Source organism: Leucoraja erinacea, chromosome 11, assembly GCF_028641065.1.
Source record: "Leucoraja erinacea ecotype New England chromosome 11, Leri_hhj_1, whole genome shotgun sequence".
In the NCBI taxonomy this organism is placed as follows: Eukaryota; Metazoa; Chordata; class Chondrichthyes; order Rajiformes; family Rajidae; genus Leucoraja; species Leucoraja erinaceus.
In genome coordinates, this window is record NC_073387.1 from 7,724,769 (window position 1) to 7,747,970 (window position 23,202).

Sequence of the window (23,202 nt, forward strand, 5' to 3'; positions counted from 1 at the left end):
GCACTGTGCTCCAACTCTTTGCGCCGTTGACCTCCACCCTCAGTCCCTCCTTCTGCCCCGATTCCCCTAACTGGCCACCGGTTCCTCCCCCCCCTGACCCCTTCTCTCATTCACTTCTCCTTGTTAGACTTACACCCCCAGCCCTCCACTCCCATCTTTCCACCACCACGACACAGATGCTGCCTGACCTGAGAGTCGTACCTTTTGGGCTCCCAGCAGGTCAGGCAGCATCTGTGGAGAGTGAGAAACAGAATTAATGTTTAAAATTTATGACATTTCACCACAATAAAAAATCAAACTATAATCTGAAACACTCTGAACTGATGTGATAAATTGACATTTTTTTAAAAAAATTGTCCATGTTTGGTTTGGAAACATTTTTGTCTTATACTCTTCTTATCAAGTCCACATCACAAGATTAGATATTGTTTAGCCCGAGTTGAACACACTTCACGGCATTTGCATACAATGGCATCTTGTGTGTGGTGGTGGAAAGATTGGTGGAAACAGGGTTGCGACGTGAACGCTCTTTCCTTGACCCCGTTTTATATTTATTAGCACTAACTAAATGAGAAGACCATATTTCAAGTTAAACGAAGAATAACCAGGCTGCTTTCTGATCAGAATTATTTTGTTTCTTCCTCTCCAGATGCTGTCCAACCCATTTCTCTTTGCTCCAGGTTCTGTAACATTTGTAGGAGTTTGCCTTTGGTTTAAGTCAAACCCTATTGATCAGCATGGATAATAATGGGTTGCTTTCTTTCACACAGTGGGCTTGCTGGGCCTCCTGAAGTGGAGAATGAAACCAGAGCTGTTGCAAGAAAACCTGGAGAAACTGAAGATTGTGGATGGTGAAGAGATAGTTAAGGTACAGTCAAGTCCCATGCTAAATCAGAGTGACCTCCTTTGTATGTGTTTCCTGCAACTGCAAAATAATTTTATTTTCCATTCTTGAGTTTGTTTTCAAACCCACATCTCGCATGTTCATGGCAGTTCATCATCGACCAAGATTCAACAACACTCTTCCTGAGAGGAGATCATAGATATTTCTGAGAGTGAGAAGGGTTCATTAGTTTTTCGGGAACAGCTACTATTTTCAATTCAATATTCTTCACAAAAGTTTGGGCCAAAATCTGTAATAGTGCATCGAGCAGAATGGCTTTATCAATGCATCCAGTTTAGTAATTTAACAATGATCTAGTTGAGTGAAATAACAAGTTTCTAGACTTGAAAAGGACCATTGTTACTGCTATTCGTTAAACATCTTTATAACTGAATCACTCTTATAGTTTACCATCATATAATGACAAAAATATCCAAATTGTCCAATAATTAATATTAAGCAATGCATTTGTCAAGTCAAAATCTACTGGGAAAATCAGAACAACCTGATAAATGAAGCTAAACAACATTGAATCCAGTGTTTTTCTGTAATGTTACTTAAAAATGTTATGCAACCCTTCAAATTTAAGGTCAGTGACTTCAGAATGAAGCAAAATCAAAAGGAAAGGAAAATAGGGACTCAGAGCTGGCAAGTTGCACAGTTTTTATGTATTTTTACATGAACAAACACATCATAATCAAGATCTTTTCTGCCGAATCCTCGGGCAAACTCATTAACACTAAAGTTCTTTGTTGCAGTCATACCTAGAAGCTTCCATCTGTTGGGTAATATGTTCAGTCTTCAGAAATAAAACAGACTAGAATTATACCAAATCTTTTTATCAACTGTACAACTACTTAGCACTTTAATCTAGCCTGCAGGGATTTTGAAAACTCAAGATTGGTAAATTGATTAGCCATTGTGCAACACCGCCACTCTTTGGAGCTTCAGTGTTGACCTACATTTGGACCCAATATCCTCAACTGGGGTAAACTACTGTTGAAATGTTGACAGCTCTGAGAGTTGCATTAGAGTCAAGGCCATTTGGGACCTCCCAGTTAAGGAACTGGAAAATCAGAAAGGCAAATGAGGACAGTGTTAATAATGCAGCAAATTATTGCCATCTGGGATCCACATCCTGATGAGAAAGTGGAAGCTAATTAAGTAGTAAATTTCTGGAGCAAATTCTATGTGTATATTTGTAATGGACAATAAGGCAACCATAAGGACAATGACTAACTCTTTCAAAGAGTTGGCATGAGGACAATGGGTCAAAAGGCCTGAGTGCTGGTTTGGTTACATGACCAATACATTGTTGACAGCTGTATCTTTTCTATACCTGCCACAGTCTGAGTTTGATGGCTCACAGCCTATGTGATTGTCTGTCTGGGATAATTCTGCACACATGTTTAATATGGGTTGGCAATATAGAAACTCCAGTAGCTGGGATACTGAACCCTCACATCATCAACAGAAGTTACTGCAGTGTTATCTGTAGGGCAGTAGCAGCAGAGTTGCTGCCTCTCAGAACCAGAGACCCGGGTTTGATCCTGACTATGGGTGCTGTCTGTACAGAGTTTGTAAGTTCTCCGAGTGATTGCTTGAGTTTGCTCCGGTTTCCTCCCATATTCCAAAGTGTGCAGGTTTGTAGGTTAATTGGCTTCTGTAAATTGTCCTTGCTGTGTAGGATAGAACAAGTGTAAGGGTGATTGCTGGTCGGCATGGACTCGTTTGGCCGAAGGGCCAGTTTCCATGCTGTATCTCTAAATTACAATTAAATTAGGTAGTTTGAACTGCTTGTCCGTTCTCAATACACTAACAAGTTTTCCTGCAGCGTAAGGATGTGGGGGAGGAAAGGGTTGTGGCTGTAGCTGTGGACAACATTGAGGGTATCAGAAACAAGGAACCTGGATCTTATTATAGAAGCCAGACAAATGGGGATTGAATATATAAGAAAAAAACTGCAGGTGCTGGTTTAAATCAAAGGTATGTAGACACAAAATGCTGGAATAACTCAGCGGGTGAGGCAGCATCTCTGGAGAGAAGGATTGGGCAACGTTTCGGGTCGAGACCCTTCTTCAGACTAAATGGGGGTTGAAGATGGGGACAGAAGCAGGTTAGTTTAAACACTCAAGCTCTTTCCACAGACAAATTAGATCATTGATAATCTGTAACCCCATAACTCCACAATTATCAAATTGACATTATTCAATATTAAATTAAAAAAAAATCCAATCATTTATTTAAAATTTGCTATTGATTTGGATTTAGTTAACATTTGCAGAAGTTCCAAACATCTTCCACCCTCTGTGGAAATGTCTCTGAGATTCATCTTGAAGAGGCAGGATTAATTATCTGCGGAAACCAGAGGAAACAGCCTCTGTGCACCCAATTTATCAGTTCTATTAATGGAAGGTGCAATTAAATGACCTAAATGGTCTAAATAGAAATTAATCTTGCACAATATCTCAAAAGACCTTGAAAGATGCATATTGTTTACAGTAATAAACACACCATAATCAAGATTCTTTCTTCCAAATCCCCACAACCATTAAAATCCAAGAAACGGGTGGTATACATCATTGTACTTCCACCTATATTCCCTTCTGGAATTACGATACCCAATTCTGCTCACATTTCTCCAATTCTGGTTCATTTATGGGCAATTACACAGTATTCCATTTACCTCGCTGTTTATTGTCCCAACCTTTAAGTGATGTGTACATAGAAACTCCAGAGCATCTATATGCATCCATTACTTCAAACTTTTCATCACTTCCATAGAATCATGGATTACACTCCATGGGTTCAAATTGGATTACTTTGCATTTCCACAGGAAGCATTATTTTGCAGAGAGGGTAGTGGGAATCTGTAAATGATGGAATGTAACATTGAGACTAATAGGAATTAAGACAAAATAATGGGACTTAAATGTGAAGCAGCAGTAGAAATAATGAAGGAGCCTAAACTGGTTATTAGTTTATTCCCTTCCCAAATATTTCCTGAATATGTCTGATTGGGCAGCATGGTGGCGCAGCTGTAGAGTTGTTGCCTTTGTATTTTCTCCCCGTGACCAGCATGGGTTTTCTCCGAGATCTTCGGTTTCCTCCCACGCTCCAAAGACGTATAGGTTTGTAGGTTAATTGGCTTGTTATAATTGTAAATTGTCCCTAGTGTGTGTAAGGTAGTTTTAATGTGCGGGGATCACTGGTCGGTGCAGACTCGGTGGGCAGAAGGGCCTGTTTCCATGCTGTATCTCTAAACTAAACTAAGGGCTCCGATCTGAAACATCACCTATACCTTTTCTCCAGAGATGCTGCTTGACCCGCTGAGTTACTCCCGCACTTTGTGTCGATCGTCAAATATTTCCTCATCTCTTAACTATTAGCGCAGGTAACTAAAAATGTCATGGAGACGCATGTGAGTAATGTGCTTCAGAATTCAGGAAGATGGGTATTAATATTAATGTTTTGGGGAAGAGCTCGTAAGATCAATCTGGTGCTTCCATGCAGAAGAGACATGCAAAGATTTGGAACTGTGTACAGGCAGATCTATCAGTGGTCACTAGGGTGATAACTATTCTTTTTCAAAACAAAACAATGGCTCATCCTTTGTTCTGCGTAATTAAAGTTCCTTCAGGATACCCTGGACGCGCTGTTCAACATCATGATGGAGCATTCCGACACGGAGAAATATGACATCCTCGTTTTTGATGCTTTGGTAAGGCACTTTTATTATTCACTTTACAAATATAACTGGTGCAATTTCCTTACGCAGGTTGGATTTTTCTTGTGGAGAGGGAAGAGAAATCATGAAAGATGCTGATCAAGTCGGCATAGGCTGCTCCTTCCATTTTAGTACCTATCCTTATGCTAGTCAGAGTATTTCTCAGGGCATTTATGAGATTTGATCATTGTGTGCAAGGTCAGCATTTGATGCATTCTTTTAACTGTCTTTCTCAAAAGTGGTGGTTGGCCACACTTGTTAAAAGGATGCACCTCACTGGAGACCAAATGTTGAAGCAGACATGGTGATAATTTGCCACACAAGAGAGTTTGGAAACTGGATTGTAATTCTGTACCCAGCTGCTGCCATATCCTCTGGATGGAGACTGCCCATGCAAAAGGGTCAAGGCAAGGAGGCTTTCTACTGTGGGCATAGTGAATTACAAATCGATGATTGTACCCACACCCAATGATCTGAGTATCACTGTGGATATAATCAGCAATGTGATGGATGTTTATGTAAATTACGTTGTGCCTTGGGTCTATTTGTTTGTAATGTATGCCTGCAGAAACGTCATTTTGTTTGGACCTCAAGGGGACCAAATGACAAATAAATTGTATCTTGGATGGGAATTCAAATCTTGGAGCCAGAGCTCTAGACTTTAAGGGGCAAGTTTAACTACGTTTTGCTGCGATCATTATAAGAAAATAGAATTGTGCTGGGTTCTTCATCAATTCTATAATCGATCACTGGTAGGAAAGGCTGAAACTTTCTCTCACAAACCTTGGCGTTATTTCATGCTTAACAGTAAAATCATTGAAACTGAAGGTTAGTTATACATTTTTAGCATTAATTTGTTCATGAGTCAGGAAAATCTTTATCTTGCTGAATAACCTTTTGCAGCAGGGCATTGCTGAAACGTTCTCTGTGAGTGATACCAAAGTACCAAACCCAGGATGTCCTTAATTAATGGCACCAGATATTAAGCAATAATAACATGCCAAAATATTTTTGTTTTAGTGCTGTGACATTATGTGCTATTTGCTGCAGGTAAAGAAATAACTGTATTCAGATCACACGAATGTTGCGGGAGCCTGTAAGCCTTAGAAGGCTTGGGAAGTTCGGCATGTCTCCTACAACTCTCACCAACTTCTACAGATGCACCCGAGAAAGCATTTCATCAAGATGCATCACAGCTTGGTTCAGGAACTTCTCCATCCAAGACTGCAAGAATTTGCGGACTCTGCCCAGACCATCATACAAACTAACCTCCCTTCTATTGACTCCATTAATACCTCGCGCTGCCTCGGCAAGGCCAGCAGCACAATCAAGGGAGACTCGCACCCTGGCCACTCCCTATTCTCCCCTCCCCCATGAGGCGAAAGGTATAGAAGTGTGAAAATACACACCTCCAGATTCGGGAACAGTTTCTTCCCAGCTGTTATCAGGCAACTGAATCATCCTACCACAACCAGAGAGCAGTGCTGAACAACTTTCAATCTCATTGGTGACCCTTGGACTATTCTTGATCGGACTATGCTGGCTTTACCTAGCACTAAACGTTATTCCCTTATCATGTATCTGTAGACTGTAAATGGCTTCATTGTAATCATGTGTTGTCTTTCTGCTGACTGAATAACATGCAAGGACTCGGTACAAAATGACAATTAACTATACTAAACTAAAGCTTGAAACTGCAATTGGCTTCTGATGCAGTTTAGTGAGCTACTACGATGTATAAATTCATGGGAAGACAATGCACAGTATTCAGGGGATACCCTACACACTGGGACACACCTTCAATGGCATTGTAAATAGTGACACACGGACAAAACACTTTTCAAATGATGTAAAGAATTAAGACATAGTGACTCATGAAGACTTTGGAAATAGACATTTCCCTCACAAGACTTTCTGAATAGTAAACACACTTCTGGTGACCCTTTCTACATAACAGCAAACACATGTGTGCAAATAATGATACCCTTTAGGAATCTCCCCCCCATATACTAATAAATCCCCAGGGTCGCCATCAATTTAATGAGTCACACTTCACCCCAGTGTCTGCCCATTTAGTCTCAGCTTCACGCAGAAGATGTTGGAGCTGCAAGAGGGCACCGATCGAACTTGCAGCATGAGAAATCTTCTGTCGGCCTGTGTGGGGGTTTCGGGACATGCTTGGTCTTCCCTGCAATCTCTGATAAACTCTCGGGGAACTCCTTCAAATAGTCCAACATCCAACATCTTACGAGGACCCGTGTTGGCACATATTTGGCTTTCTCTAATTCCAACTTCAAAAGGAATGGAAATATTTAATATTCTTATCATGGTCTATCATAAGGGACTTACGTGTGGTTTCCCATTAGTTGACTGTTGCAGCATCTTATCTAGCCTCTAATTGAAGTAATCCAATTTTCTGAGATTGCTTGTAGATCCTAGAGAGTATATGTTCCCTAGAAATGCTGACATATTCCCACAGACACTGACAAAACAATAATGCACTCCCAGGGACTCGTCGTGCTGATATATTTCCTAGAGACTACCTAATCTCCTGGGGATTAGCACTGTTATGGATAAAAACAGAACTATCCTTACACCACAATGGAGATAACAGACCAGCAAGTCAGCAAAAGGCAATCTTAAAAACCAAGTGACTGCACCATATAAAACAATGTATGTATGCACTGATACACTGAGCTGTATTGGAGAATTCAGCAACACAGCAATGACCCTAATGCATCAATGTGAGACAGGTTAGAAGGTGGACTAAGATGATGACCATGTCCTTTGCCTAATCCTTGTTAAGATAAGTCATTTTTTTTACCAGCAGTTACTGATGGGCCTTTCAATTCTATGTTGGATGTTCCAACACTAGGATCATCTGTGCTACATCATTTACAGTCATTCATTCATTTAAGTCGGCAACAATTATAACGTTGATGGTCAATTGTTCTTTAATTTCACATGCACTGAGGTACAGTGAAGTTCTTTTTTTGCATACAGGTCAGTCAATTATTACCATACTGCCCAGATTAAGTACAAAGTGAATCGAAATAGCCCACTGATGCTATATATAAGAGTTGCCAGGTTTTGGGGCCATTATCAAAGTGAAAGCTGCAGCTGTCCACAAAGGTCCATTGTGGCCGTCACCTCCATCAGGCCCATCCAGCGGAATGTCATCCCTCTCCTCGCCCGGCCACCATTGGTGCTCCAGGGGCGCTTCCTACAGATGATCTTGAGGGCACTCGGAAGGCTCTGCTTTAAATGTCCATCTCCCTCACCATTGAATTGCTGGAGAGAAATTTGCAGATTTGTCTATTATTTTCTGGTGGAACTAATTCTGAGGAAATTCCGAGCGTTTTGGTTCACGAGTCCTATGCAGAAAGACATACGGAACTCGGCACATGTTGCCTTGAGTTTGCCCGCATAACCTGACCACAGGGAATGCAAACTATCTTCTTGTATATGGAATGTGAAGAACTAATTTGAAATGGTACTGTTGCTATGCCAGCCATCTGTGATAGCAGCACCTGCCATTAATTTAATAACACAGTTTCAAGAGTGATAAGGTGAATATAATGAGGGCCCTCTGTGGTTCTTCCCCTCCAATTGCCTTTTTTGATGCAATCCAACAATTCAACAATTTGATGACCCTCGCAGAGCTGAGATTGCCTTCATATGGAGGAAGAACAGCAAGGGAGCACAATATAGTGATTATGGGACTAATAATACAGAAACCCGTTCTTGCAAACGAAGAATAAAAGTTCAAATCCCACTACGATTCCCTATGAATTGGAAGAGTCAAGTCCTCAGTGAGTCTAATTATGTTTCATGTGCAGTGAGATCTGGCATTGCTGCTCGGTTTAGCCTTTGTGTGGCTCAGGCTCAAGATAACTCTTATCCACCCAATCAATTTACACAGGACCATTTGCCTACATTCACCTCGTATCCCTCTCACCGTTTTTATCCATGTATATGTCCAATTGCCTTTAAATGTTATTCACAAGTTCACAGAGTAGAATTAGGTCATTCGGCCCATCGATGCAACTCCACCATTCAATCATGGCTGAACTCTGCCTCCTAATCCCATTTTCCTGCCTTCTACCCATAACCCTTGACACTCGCTCCAATCAAGAATTTACTGTAGCTGCCTCAAGTACCTCCTCTGGCAGCTCATTCCATATACCCATCACCCTCTGACTGGAAATGTAGCCTCTCGGGTTCCTATTAAATATTTCCCTTCTCATCTGAAATCTATCTCCTCTGGTTCTTGACTCCTTCACCCTGGGTAAAAAAAAATATTTTCTAGTTAACTTTTATCTGGCGAAACAATTTACACAGGGAAATTCTGGATGGACAATAACAGTCAAGATATTACTCCCACAATATACAGATATACACCAATTAATAATTAAGAACAAGACAATCAGAAATGGTTTTCCCAAGTTCTTCACCATCCCAGCTTGGACATGAACAAATGGTCCAACATTGCCAGAGGGTAGGAATTTTGGTAGTTCGTGCCCCATGATTACCATGGAGGTGTCATTCGTGCAAAAACTGTCGCACTTGAAGGAGTAACATGAATAACATCTACTCGGATAATATGATAAGGCATTTAAGGTTATACTGCCAGACATTGTCTATGTGTGTGTGATCGTGGACCTAGGACAGCAAGGACCCCACTCATCCCTTTGATCTGTGTTTTCACAACTTACTTTTCCATATCTCTAGACCCTCTCCCCTGACTCAGTCTGAAGAAGGGTCTCGACATGAAACATCACCTATTCCTTCTCTCCAGAGATGCTGCCTGTCCTACAGATCTACTCCAGCATCTTGTGTCGATCTTTGGAGTAAACCAGCATCTGTAGTTCCTCCCTCCGCACCCACTCCCAATTCTGCTTCTGCCACTGGATCCTCAACGTTGTTACTCATGGATCAACATCAGTGAAGATAGGCAACCAAACATCTTCCACTATAATTCTTAATACTGGTGGCCCACAAGGATGCATTCTCAGCCCCTTGCTCTACTCCTAGGCACTCATAACTATGTGCCACATTCTGTTCTCACTCGGTTTACAAGTTTGCAGGTGACACCATCAGCAGTCAGCCAGATCTTGAACAATGAAAAGATGATCCACGCGAAGGTGAGAGCTTGGAAACATGGGGTCAACACAACAACTTCTCCCTCACTATCAGCAAGACAAAAGAGCGCGATATTGACCAGCAAGCAAGGTGGTGTACATGCCCCAGTCGGCAACAATAACGGCAAAGTGGAGTTGGTGGAGAACTTCATGTTCATAGGCGTAAATATTACCAGCAATCTGTCCTGGCTCAGCCACATTGAAACTATGGCCAGGGAAACATCATTACCTCTACTTCCTCAGACGACTAAGGAAGTTCAGCATGTCTTCAATAACTCCTACCAACGTTTATTGATGCACCATAAAAAACAACTGTTTCTATGCATCACAGCTTGGTTTGGCTACAGCTGCAAAAATTACAGAGAGTTGTAGATGTAACCCAGTCCATTACACAGAGCCCCTCCACTTTCTCCCCATCCTCGTCCACCCCTACTGACTTCATCCACATTGGAGGGTTGTGGACCATGCATGGGCAAGTGGGGTTAGGGTAGCTGGGACATTGTTGGCCGGTGTGGGCGAGTTGGGCCAAAGGGCCCATTGCAACACTGTATTACTCTATGCCTCTATGACACTGCAGTGGCCATTTGGCTTGTTTTGCATGTCATTGATGATGGTATGTGCCTTTAAATTTTAGACTGCCCGTTATATTGTGGGTGGGATTTATGACATGTTTTTGGGCGTGTTTGGAACTAAGTATCTTGCGCAGAAGCTTAGTTTTTAGTTTTAGTTTGGAGGACCATGGAGAAGGTTTACTCTTCGACCATGGGAAGTGTAACAGAGACATGAGGAGTTTTCTAATGTTTAAAATGATAAGCTGAAGTTCGATGAAGATTGGAGTAACGAGTTGGAAGAAATTTGGATGTATCTTACTGTCTCCTATCAACAATAAAGTGTTTATTGATCAAAAGATTGTTTTGGAAGACTTATTTTTGAAGAAGCTCTGAAGGTCTCTGTGGGTGAGTTTGCATGTGTTTCGAAGATATTCCTCTTAACCATGCTCATCCATTTAGCGGCTAGAGGGTTAATTTCTCGAACGATACAAAATACGGCCGCTACAGACACTTAATGCTGCCTCAGGGCTGTAGTTCCAATGTCTTTCTCTAACTTAGCACCAGTGAAACACGCTGGTCAAATGAAACCAAGAAAACTCTATAAGAGAACTTAGAAACAAAAACTATTATTTATATAGGCAGACCCAGTCACCTCTGCTGTCGACAGTAATATTATCCTGTTTGTTTTCACAGATATACATAATAGGGCTGATTGCAGACAGGAAATTCCAGCATTTCAATGCTGTTCTTGAAGCCTACATCAAGCAACATTTCAGCGCTACCTTGGCCTACAGGTGAGTTCCAATGCTGAGCCCTTGCTTTTACTTGGATCATCCTATACTGTTGCATGATTAAAAGGTGACAAAGCATAGCCTATGGTTAGAGTAACCTGGTGCATTTGCCTTCCATTAAGCGAGCACTAACAATAAAAGCCAATCAAGTAGAATGTACAGTTATGGTCTCTGTGAGAGCACAAGTATCTCATTTTCCTCAGCGGTAGATTTAGGAATAAGTTTTGTTATAGGAATTCCAATGAAAGGCAATAAAAATATATTGGTCACTAATAAGGGCAGTGATAGATTCAAGGGAAACATCTTTACCTCAGAGCACTGGAAGGCAAATCCTACTTTCATTTGGACTATTTGCAACAAATTACAATGAAGCTTTGGAGGAAATGCTTAATAGAGGGAATAAAGTTTAATGGACAGGTTTATTATTGAGTGGGAGATGGCTGATGGAGAACATCAACATTAACATTGACTCATTGACGGTTTGGATCAAATAACTAATTTCTGTGTTGTCTCTGATGACCCCACAGATGAGCATCATCTCATTTCACGCACCATTTCTGATTTCATCACTTCTGGCTGTCTGCCTTTCACAGCCTCCAACCTTATCATTTCCCAGACCCGCATAGCCCGTTTTTATCTTCGCCCCAAAGTCCACAAACACAACTGCCCTGGCAGACCCATTGTTTCTGCCTACTCCTGTCCCGCGGAAATGATTTACACGTACCTCGACTCCATCCTATTCCCCCACCCCCCCCATGTCCAATCTTTCCCAACCTATGTCTAAGAAACCTCAAATGCCATTTGTCTCTTTAATGACTTCGCTTTCCGAGCCCCCACTTCATTATCTTTACTCTGTTCAGTCACTCTAATCATCCATCCCCCACCAGGAAGCCCTTAAAGCCCTCAGATTCTTCCTCGATGGCAGAACCATCCAATTTCCATCTACTAACACTCTATTCTGCCTAGCGGAGCTGGCCCTCACCCTCAACAACATCTCCTTTGACTCCTCCCACTTCCTCCGTCCAAGGCGTAGATCTGGGCAGCCACATGGGCCCCAGATCTACCTGCCTCTTTGTAGGATACGTTGAACAATCCCTGTTTAAGGCATAAACTGGCCCCATCCCCGAACGCTATCTCTCTGTTACATTGATGACTGCATCGGTGCTACCTCCTGCACCCATGCAGAACTCATGGACTTCACTAACTTCACCACCAATTTTCATCCTGCACTCAAATTTCCTTGGGCCATCTCTGACACCTCCCTCCCCTGTCTTGATCTCACAGTCTCCATCCATCACATGAAATAGACTATTGACTGACGTCTGTTACAAATCCACTGTTTCCCACAGCCATCTCACCTACATTTCTGCCCACCCTGTATAGACTTTAACCAAGAGACCTATCTAAAATAATCCCATTTGCCCCATATCCTGCTACACCTTTTTGTTATCCATGTATGGGTCCAAGTGACTTTTAAATGTTGTTATTATTGTATCAGCTTCACATACCTCATCTGGCAGCTCATTCCATATGACCATCATCCACTGAGTGGAAAATGCTGCTCCCTCAGGTTCCTATTAAAATGTTTCCTTCTCACCTTAAACCTATCTCCTCTGCTTCTTGTCAACCCCACCCTGGGTAAAAAAACTCTCTGCATTCACCCGATCAATTCCCCTCATGATTTCAACACTAGCGACAACGTTGAAATATAGTGAGATCAACATGACTAACCCAGATTATTCCTATAGGAATTAATAATAATGAAAGAAGTGAGATTGAATAGCAGTGAAATGGATAATTAAACAAAGGCGATGGAAAGGATTGATGCTGCAGGAAAAACAAAGGGTTGGAGGCAGGGATTGGAGAGTATTATTTGGGGATCGGAAAAATAAACACTGGCAGCATTAACTGACAGGAGAATGATTGGGGTAAATAGTTGTGAAGACTGGAGGCAGAAGATAAGAGTAAAAGGCTGAATAACATTTAGGAGAAGGCATCGACAGAGGAAAGAGTCTCACAGCTCACCAAACTGCTCGCCATTCAATCAGGTCATGCTTGATCTTATAACTCACGTCAGCATTCTGGCCTTAGCCTGTATTCGTCAATGCCCTTGGTTTTCAGAAGTCTATTGATTTCAGCATGGAAAATATGGGTGACCGAACGCACACCTCCCTCGGGGGTAGAGATTAAAGCAATTCCTACTCATCTCAGTCCTAAATAGACAATCTGTTTTCAGCCAGAAGAATCTTCATCCATCAGCTATATCAAATCAGAAATTAAAAAATATATAAAAGCACATCTCTGAAAGTTATGAATTTAATATATTTTTTAATACCTTTGCATTATGTTTATTTTTTCCCTTCAATAGATGTGAAGGTTTTGTGGATGGTATCATGTAGGTTGGAATGGTGTTTAGGCTTTTCATAAATTGTCAGTATTTATCTGTAATTGGGGGTTTAGTTTTGATTATTTTCTAGGTAATAATAATTTGTCATCGTTCTGCATTAATCAGTAAAACAACTCGACATGAAACATCTGTGCAGTTCAAAGATTCCAAAACTGTTTCTGTTTCTGGCGCGTTGATTATAGACTTTTCTTTCATCTGGAACTTGGTGTCTGGTGTTATTAAGATCATGTGCTGAGATAATAATTACTGTATTCATCGATGGAAATTGGAATATGCAGGACTTTTGAGTTTGCTTTCCAGTAACCTATTATAAATTCATCAATGTCAAGAGTACCTTTTGGAGTTCAGTGAAATCATTTGTTCCTTTAAATAATCTGAGTAGCAGTTTTTAAATGTGGATTTCTGGGTGTATAATAATTGACCCAGGTGTCTAATCGTGGAATTCTAATGTGATTGGACTCAATGGCCTCATTCAAATCTTTTGAAAAGCTTCCACCTGTCTGAAAGTAGGCTTATTAGAGGCTGGGCAAGCCAAAGTTCAGTTAAATTAAAACCTACTTTGTTAAAGAGGAGAACATAGGGTCAGCACAATAGTTACTAATAATCAGAGTCACCAAGTTCAGTAAGTACAAAATAATCAGACAATGATAGAAAGTAAATAATATGCCATGCTACCTCACACTTCACAGAATATTCTGCATCCAGCCCTGTAGTCTGAGTTATTTTTAATATTTTAATTTTTAAATATTTTTTCATATTCTTAATATTCTTTCACTGCCTGGAACAAAAAGTAAACTGTTGGAGGAACTTAGCAAGCCAGATAGCATCTGTGGATGGAAAGGAATGGTTGACGTTTCAAGTTGAGGCCTTACATCAATTCTGATGTAGGGTCACGACCCAAAATATCCACCATCCCATTCCCCCACTGGATGCTGCCTAACATCTAACGCTATTTGAAGAAGAGTCTTGACTCAAGACGTCGCCTATTCCATCTCTCCTGAGATGTTGCCTGCCCCACTGAGTTACTCCAGCATTTTGTGTCCATCTTCAATGTAAACCAGCATCTGCAGTTCCTTCTTGCACAACTAACATGCTGAGTTCCTCCAGCATCTGCAGTCTCATCAACCACTGCCCGGACTGTGACATCCTTTTGTTGACTGTCTGACATCTTTTTAAAGCCTCATTTACAGTGAAGGAAAACTGAAGAGTTGATCCATACCATGTCAAGGGTCATTTTTTGGTTACTAGTAAACCCAGAAATTTGCTTATTGTTCAAGGCTGAGAGAAATGACTCTCTGTTTCTCACAAGCTCCTTTTGAAACCAATTTGCCCCATCTCTTTGGCCAACCAAAGTTAAATAAAACTAGAAAAGGGTCAAGAACAAAAAAAATTAACTGGAGATTACACAATGTGTTGTTCATGAAAACCTATTGGCCTGCTCGTCATATAAAGTTCTCAAATGGTGCTAGAGTTTCCAAATAAATATATGTTGAATCTTTATTTTGAAGAATTTCCTGTGCTTGCCCAACATTTCACTTTTTATGCATTGGAAATATGCTCAGTTCACAGATTAATCGGTCTTAAATTTCCCCCTGTCTACATACTATTTCTTTTTTCACCAAAGCCATTTCCGATTCTTACGTTTTGAGATTGAAAGCTTGAGGGTCCTCTGTCTTTCACACAATGGTCAGAATTATAGCTCTTCTCTGTTGCTTTTCGAGGGTTTTAAAGCCTTAGTTTGTCTCAGTAACTGGAGATGAGCACTCTCTAAAAGTGTGTTAGAATTTGATCATGTACTGGAAGGCTTCCAACCAACATACAATGACCATTTCTCTGTGCCATTTGTAGTTCAGCGACAGCATCTTAGCTCCTCAGGCAAGGGTTGGTAGTTTCAATTCATTTTGAGAGACTTGCACTTGAATACCTAGCAGTACTGAGGGATTTCTGTACTATTGAATATCATGTCCTGAGGATGCATTTTAAAAGGAAGCATGCTCTCCCCTCCCACGCTCTCTCCACCCGTAAGATCTTGGGGCACAATTTTAAAATTCTCCTTGGTGCTCTGGATAATGCTTCTTTCTCAATCAACAACTCGTAAAACACATATTCTGGTTTTAATTTCACTTTTTGTGGTATTCCTATTTGTGGGTAAATTGACTTTTTCATTTCTCATAAAGGACTTAATTGTTTGGAGATTCTGATATGTTGATGGTGATGAACACATTTTATATTAGGCAGTATTTTATTTTCTTCAGTAAGTGCTGCTTTGTCAGTTTCTAGAGACGAACACTTCAAATTATCTTAAAGTTCTTTCAATATATCAGTAGATATTTCAACATAAGTTATATTTTGAAAGATTTCAATGTTCCATGTGCATTTAAATCAATACTGATAATTGTACATCTATTTAACTAGTCGCGCATTCATTATTTTGTTCCATTGATATCATTCCAGAAAATTGATGACGGTGTTGAAGAACTACCTTGATATATGTTGTGAAGGCAAGCAGTGTGAACCAATACTACGGACATTGAAAGCACTGGAGTATATCTTTAAGTTCATTGTGAGGTCGAGATCATTATTTGCACAGTAAGTTCCAGATGTTGATTTAATTCATTTATTAAATAATAATTTAATTTTTCATTACCATAATTGATCTGTTTAACTTTTAAAAAAAAAAAAAAAGAAAAAGTGTTACCAGCTTAATTTTTTAATTTTGAAAAAGAACCACAATTTTTCAGTATTTCAGAAGGGGAGACACATTTTAGGGCAGCACAGTGGCGCTGTGGTAGAGTTGTAAGTTTACAGCGCTTACAGCACCAGAGACCCGGGTTCAATCCTGACCACTGGTGCTGTCTGTACGAAGTTTGTACTTTCTCCCTGTGACCTGGGTTTTATCCAAGACCTTAGCTTTCCTCCCACACTCCAAAGACGTACAGGTTTGCAGGATAATTTGCTTGCTATCAATTAAAATTTGGCCCTAGTGTGAGTAGGATAGTGTTAATGTGCAGGGATCGCTGGTCCGCGTGAACTCGGTGGGCCGAAGGGGCTGTTTCCATGCTGTATCTCTAAACTAAACTAAACTTTAGCTGTCAGTCAGTTAAAATACCACCACCATGTGACTGGACAATTTAGAAAGATGCATGGGTGTTCAAATGGAAAGCTTCAGTGAATCCCAATACAAAGAGACGAGAAAAAGGTGCTGCAACAAACAATAGCTAGATGAGTTATTTATTGCCCTCAACAATGGATAACAACAATTTAAAATAATGAACAATCAAGTGTGCTTTTCTCACCATCTTTACTGACACTTTATGTAGAGCAGCTAGTCGAGCTGGTACTTTACAAAGCGAAATTTAAACCTGAGGGGTGTGGTTTTTGTGGTCACCCTGTGACTGTGGGTTTCTTCTGGGTGCTCTGATCTCCCCCCCCCCCCCCCCCATCCCAGGGACATGCAGGTTGCTTGACTAAGTGGCATCCATGAATTTGGTTGATGGGGGGGTGTGTGAGAGGTGACAGAAATGTGGGGAGATAAACGTAATTAATGTAGGATTAGTGTAAATGAGTGACTGATGGATGACATGGACTCAGTGGGATGAAGGGGGTCAATCCCTTGCTCTGTGTCTCAATGGCTTTATAATTGTCCTCAACAGAGACTACACAAACTGGCTTTCAAAGTGTCATCTTAGCTCATGTGATGGATTAGATGTTTCAGCGGGCCAAATGGGTATTGGGTTATTATTGGTACATGTACCGAGGTACAGTGAACAACAATTTTCAAGCTTCACTCCAACACCAGAGCACTTTAACAAGGAATAACACTTCTTGCATTGCTGGAGAAGTGCTGTGTTTTCAGAAGGATTAGTTCTGCAGTAACTGGAGCCCAGTGACCTTTAAGCAAGCTATACTTGCAACAGTTTATTGTGTGAATTGCGTTGAGATGTTTTTCAGGGCTGACAACTGCTATCAATTTCAAGTTTCAAATGTATTGCTCAAGAATGATGAAGTGCAAATACAATGAAAAATCTTGCCTGCAGCAATCTCACAGACACATAGACAAACACACACAAAATAAATCAAAACTATACATAAACTGTACATAAATCACTTTTAAAATATGAAAGGAGTTTGTGCAAAAACACAATAAAACAATTAGTACAAAAAGGGTGGCACAGAAGCGCAACGCTTGCAGCACTGGAGACCCAGGTTCGATCACAACTACATGTGCTATCTGTATGGAGTCTGTCCGTTCTCCCTGTGACCGCGTAGTTTTCTCAGAGTTCTTCAGTTTTTTCCTACACTCAAGACTTGGCTGGTACAAGTGTGTAAATTGTCCCTAGTGCATGTAGGTTAGTGTTAATGTGGCGGGGCTCGCTGGTCGATGCAGACTCAGTGGGCTGAAGGGCCTGATTCCAATAGACAATAGGTGCAGGAGTAGGCTTTCGAGCCAGCACCCTTATTCAATGTGATCATGGCTGATCAGCCACAATCAGATTCCCGCCTTCTCCCCATATCCCCATGACCGCTATCTTTAAGAGCCCTATCTAGCTCTCCCTTCAAAGTATCCGGAGAACGGGCCCCCACCGCACTCTGAGACAGAGAATTCCACACTCATAACTCTCTGTGTGAAAAAGTGTTTCTTCATCTCCGTTCCAAATGCCATACCCCTTATTCTTAAACTGTGGCCCCTGGTTCTGGACTCCCCCAACATCGGGAACATGTTTCCTGCCTCTAGTGTGTCCAAACCATTAATAATCTTATATGTTTCAATAAGAACTCCTCTCATCCTTCTAAATTCCAGTGTATACAAGCCCAGCCACTCCATTCTCTCAGCATTTGACAGTCCCGCCATCCCGGGAATTCCGCGCTGTATCACTAAACTAAAAAAATAATTAGAAAAATAAAACCGGACATATCCATGACAAGAGGCATCATATGGAAGGTTTTCATAAATTGGAAAGGATTAACGTGGAGATTTCTAAGGTTCAATGATTGAGCCTGGATTGTTTATTCTCAATTTTAAAGACTTTGAGAAGTGGGTGAAGTGTAAAATATCCACATTTTCTGATGCCACGAAAATGGGTGGGAGGCCAAGTTGTGATAAGGATGTGGGTTCTCTGCAGCTGAATATAGATCAGTTGAGCGAGTGGGCAAAATCTTGGCAAATAGTGTTTTACGTGGGAAAATGTGATATCAGACACTCTGGTAAGAAGAATCAAAAGGTGGACTCTTACCCAAATGGAGAGAGACTGATAATCAGTGGAGTATCGGTAGTTCTTCCACAATGTGATAGTCATGTTCATAAGCAGTAATAAGGTCATGTGATAGTAGCAGGATTAGGCCATTCGGCCCATCAAGTCTCTTCCGCTATTCAATCATGGCTGATCTATCTCTCCCTCCTAATGCCATTCTCCTGCTTTCTCCCCATAACCCCATGAACTAATGAAGAATCTATTTTAAAAATCTATTGACTTGGCCTCCACAGCCTTGTGACAATCTTGTGCTTTAGAAAATCATGCTGTTAAAAACAATTTGTGTCAATGAGGAAAAGGGGGTTACGAGCTAGAGTTTCAAATTCATAATAACAAAGTTATTTTTCCTTGGGGATTTTCCAAAAACAAAAGTTCTTTAAGTTTATTTTTGTTACTGCATGCTAAAACACTGATGGTTGTGTGTTACATTGTTTAAGAATATCATTGCATAAGTGTTAAGAGAAGTGATTGCCATGGCTACCTGTGGTGAAACTGACAGAGTGCGTAACAGTCAATGTTGTCTAGTTACTGCAGGTTACATGGAAAATTTTCAGTGAGTTTTTTTGAGACCGTTTTTCTTCTGTTTCACATTTTCTAAAATAACTTCCATATTTAGTGGATTTATTCTCCCTGACCAGAATCATGTTATAACCATTTGGCCCACATGTTACAAATAACATTTGCTAATTTGTCCATGGCATTATATCCAATTCTCATTATTGAAACACAATATAGCACAACTGCCGTATAGTGAGATCTATGTGTTCTTGTCGAAGAAACAGAAAATCTTTGCAGTCACAACAAGTAAATAAGAAGGCAAAATATGAAGGTTAATAAGTCTTTATTACTGGGGGTAAGAGGTTTTAGGTTTAGTTTTTATTATTATCATGTGTACCAAGATATGGTGAAAAGCTTTGTTTTGCATGCTATTAAATCAGATCAGATTATAATGTAGGTATGTTGCAAAACCTACCTGAATCGTCGTTGAGAATCTGCCCCAGGCCGTGTGCGTGATTTTGCCGCTGTTTAGAGGGGGCGGGTTTAAAACACGATTTTTACTAGGCTGTTGCAATCGAAGATGTTCAGCCTAGTAAATCATTAACGAAAAATCACTGAAAGACCCCGTCGCAAAAGGTATTATTAGTTTTTATGGCCTTGTATAATAGTTACAGTAGTTTAAAAATCACTCTCTAAACCTGCGACCTCTCGCAGCCCCAGGGTTTTATAAAGCAAACAATTAAAGGTATGTACCTTATTTTTACATTAAAAGGGGCTTCTTAAGAACCCCTGTATATAAAGTTTTCTATAGCGAGTAGCTCATTTTGGGCTCTTTATATCCTGCAGTATTTTTCTGAGCATTTGAGGGCACAAATCCAGCGCAATGTGAACGTTCTAAACCAGCGTGTTCACAGGAACCCACTAGAAAGCCGATTTAAAATGGACTTTAATTTGCAGCAATTGAACACTAAATTCCTTCCATTTGTATTGTATTCAAATTTATTGTCATTGTCTCAATTAGAGACAACAAAATGAATTTACCTTTACAGTCAGTATCATAAAAATAAATAAATAATAAATATTAAAACATATTAAAAAAATAAAATAGAATTAAAAAAAAAAGCACAAACACAGAAAGTCCACGAAACAACACAACACAGTGGCACCAAGGTGAGGAAGGCACCATTGTCCAGCCAGCCTCCCCTCCAATCTTCCCAGATGTTCATCCGTGGTCTGGGCCTTCCGAGCACCCGCAGTCGCAGCCCCGGGTGGCCCGATGTTCTGGCCCTCACGCCGGGCTGGTGGAACGCCGACGCCGAACCCCGACAGTGAGCATCCTGCTCCTCAGCGGCCCGGACCTCCTGATCAGCCGCCTCCCGCTGCCGGAGTCTGCAGCTCCTGAGTCCGCAGGCCGAGCCGGGCAGAGTCACAGGACCCCGCGCTGTCCATCAGCGCCGCCCGCGTTGGGAGCTCCGCAAACCGCAGCTCCATGATGTCGGTGCAGCAGGTCCAGCACTCCGGGCTCCAGACGGCGACCCCCGGTAAGGCATCACCAGCCCCGCGATGTTTCAGCGCTGTCCCGCCGCTGCTGGAGCTCCGGTCGATCCCGGCAGGAAAGGCCGCGCCAATCCAGGTAGGTAGGCCGCTGTGGGGGGGGGGGGGGCCGGGGGGCGGGGGGGGGGGGGGAGGACGCGACTCGAATAATAGTCGCGTCCTCACCAGGAAGCGGCTGAAAGACGGTATCCCCCGCACCGTGCCCTCTTCCCCCACATAAAGACATTAAAAAAATCATAAAAAACACACATCAACATCACTAAAAAAACAAAAAAACAAAAAGATACCCGGCTGAAGGTGGAGGCTGCTGGCACCAGCGCCACCGGAAGTACAATACTGTGGCCTATAAATTGATGTAAATGAGATTTAAAAATCATGTTTTATTGTGAATTATTTGTGAATATTATTTGGACACTTAGGCTATTTAAAAATGTTAATCATTTATTAAGAAATTAATAGATGTTTAGATCTAGTAATTGAAGTTTGAAATTAGCTACAATTGGGTAACTAACTAATTATATGCTTTAATTTCAGGTCATCCAAGTAAGATTATTTTATATTTGTTTCAGAATGGTTCAATCTATGATAACTGAAAATTTCATTCAGTTCTCTTAATTTTTAAGAAGGTTATGGGCTTTTGACTGTCCATGATCACAGCTTTTTTGTTATGTCCATAAAAAATCAATAGGGAACAAGATGCAATTTCCGAGTATGAAAATGGCCATAACTTTTTTATTACTTGAGATATGAAAGTGAATTAGGTGTCAAATTAAACTTATCTTTATGCTTTATCTGATGGGATAAATTGCAGACTTGATTTTTTTAATCTCAAAATGTTGTAACATTGCTATATAATGGAGGATAACTACAAACAAGTCAAACTCAAATATAATAGGTAGAGCAAAGGCGATGATCCAGAGTGCAGAATATATCACAGAATGCAGCACAGCAGATCCCTAGACAAAGTCCAATGCCTGCAATGGGGTAACAGTAAAGGGCCTGTCCCACAAATTCACAACCTAATTCACAACCTTGCCCTTGACTCGTACTCGTAGCATGGTCTTAGGAGGCCGTTGGTAGATCATAGGAGGTTGTGATGCTAGTCGTAGGTACTCGTGGCATCAAGTAGGTCAGGGCGTTTTTTCTAGCATGATGAAAAATGACCACGAGTAAAAAAGGTTGTGAATTAGTTTGGGACAAGTCTTTGATCAGGTTGACCAACATGCTGTAGCATGAATTGTAGATGGAGTCATTGGTCAGTGGTCTGGCCTTGGTGATGGACTTGGCTACATCCACAACGATGCAGCTGAACCAGTCTGCAAAATATTTGAAACCCAAAATGTCATCTATCCATGTTCCCCAGGGATGTTGCCTGGCCTGTTAAGTTACTCCAACACATTGTGTCTTTTATTGTATACCAGCATTTGCAGTTCCTTGTTTCTAAAACGCTCTGCATTTTCTTGCAGTTTAACGATTTACACATAAAGAAGCATTGTTTCACATGTATAGGGCATGGGTGACATCACACTTGGAGTAGTGTAAATAGTTTTGACTCCTTTACCTAAGAGGATATACCAGCACTGGGGTGTCTAATAGCCCTGTCCCACTGTACCAGCTTATTCAAGAGTTCTCCAGAGTTTCCCCTGATTTGTACTCGGAGATTTACGGTAATGGCCGTAAATCGTAGGTACTCGGGGCTTTCGTGGACATTTTTCAACATGTTGAAAAATCTTCATGAGTCTTCCCGAGCTTACCGCGTTTCCCGAGTACCTGCTGTTAGTGTACGAGGCGCTAAGAGACGTCCTCGAGCTCCGACGTACCCGCTACATTCATTCTACGTGCTTACCACGAGTTTGATTTTTTTTTTAAACTTGGGAGGGCTCTTGAATTAACTCGTACAGTGGGACAGGGCTTTAATTCATCAGACGGGATGGTTGTCCTAAAACGAATGGCTGAGAAGTTTGATCTGTAATCTCTGGGATTTGTGTGAATATGGAGAGGGTTTATTAAAACATAAGATTCCAAGGGAGCATGAAAGGATTAATGTTGTGATGGTTCCACTGGTGGTAGACATATAATGAGCCCAATGCATCTTTTAAAATGCCCAAGACAAGTCTACTGTGTATGGTGTATGAGGCACAACTGTAAATGCCTTGAACTGGAATCATTGATGAGGTGATCACAAGTTGGGGGCCTGGTTAGGGTATGATGATGAAAAGCCTGAGAAAGGTGAGGGAGGTTCAGATTTGGCGAGTAGGTGAGGGGACTTGAGAATCTGTGTAAGGTAACGATTTGTTAGGAATGTCACAGTGGGCCAGATGTGGGGTCAGTATCATGATTGGCTGTGATCAGGGTAGCATACTGGTGCAGGTTGCAGACATGTTGCCTCAGTGCCAGA

General features: G+C 41.2%; 1 protein-coding gene across 1 annotated transcript in view; it reads left to right on the plus strand.

Moving 5' to 3' along the window:
- The window catches only part of LOC129701436 (dedicator of cytokinesis protein 2-like), a 671,641-nt gene that overhangs the window by 159,961 nt on the left and 488,478 nt on the right, over window positions 1-23,202 (plus strand). Inside the window, exons 19-22 of the mRNA XM_055642616.1 lie at window positions 771-868; window positions 4,515-4,604; window positions 10,996-11,096; window positions 15,955-16,089. Coding sequence (XP_055498591.1) covers window positions 771-868; window positions 4,515-4,604; window positions 10,996-11,096; window positions 15,955-16,089 — 424 coding nt within the window. The remainder of the gene's footprint in view (window positions 1-770; window positions 869-4,514; window positions 4,605-10,995; window positions 11,097-15,954; window positions 16,090-23,202) is intronic.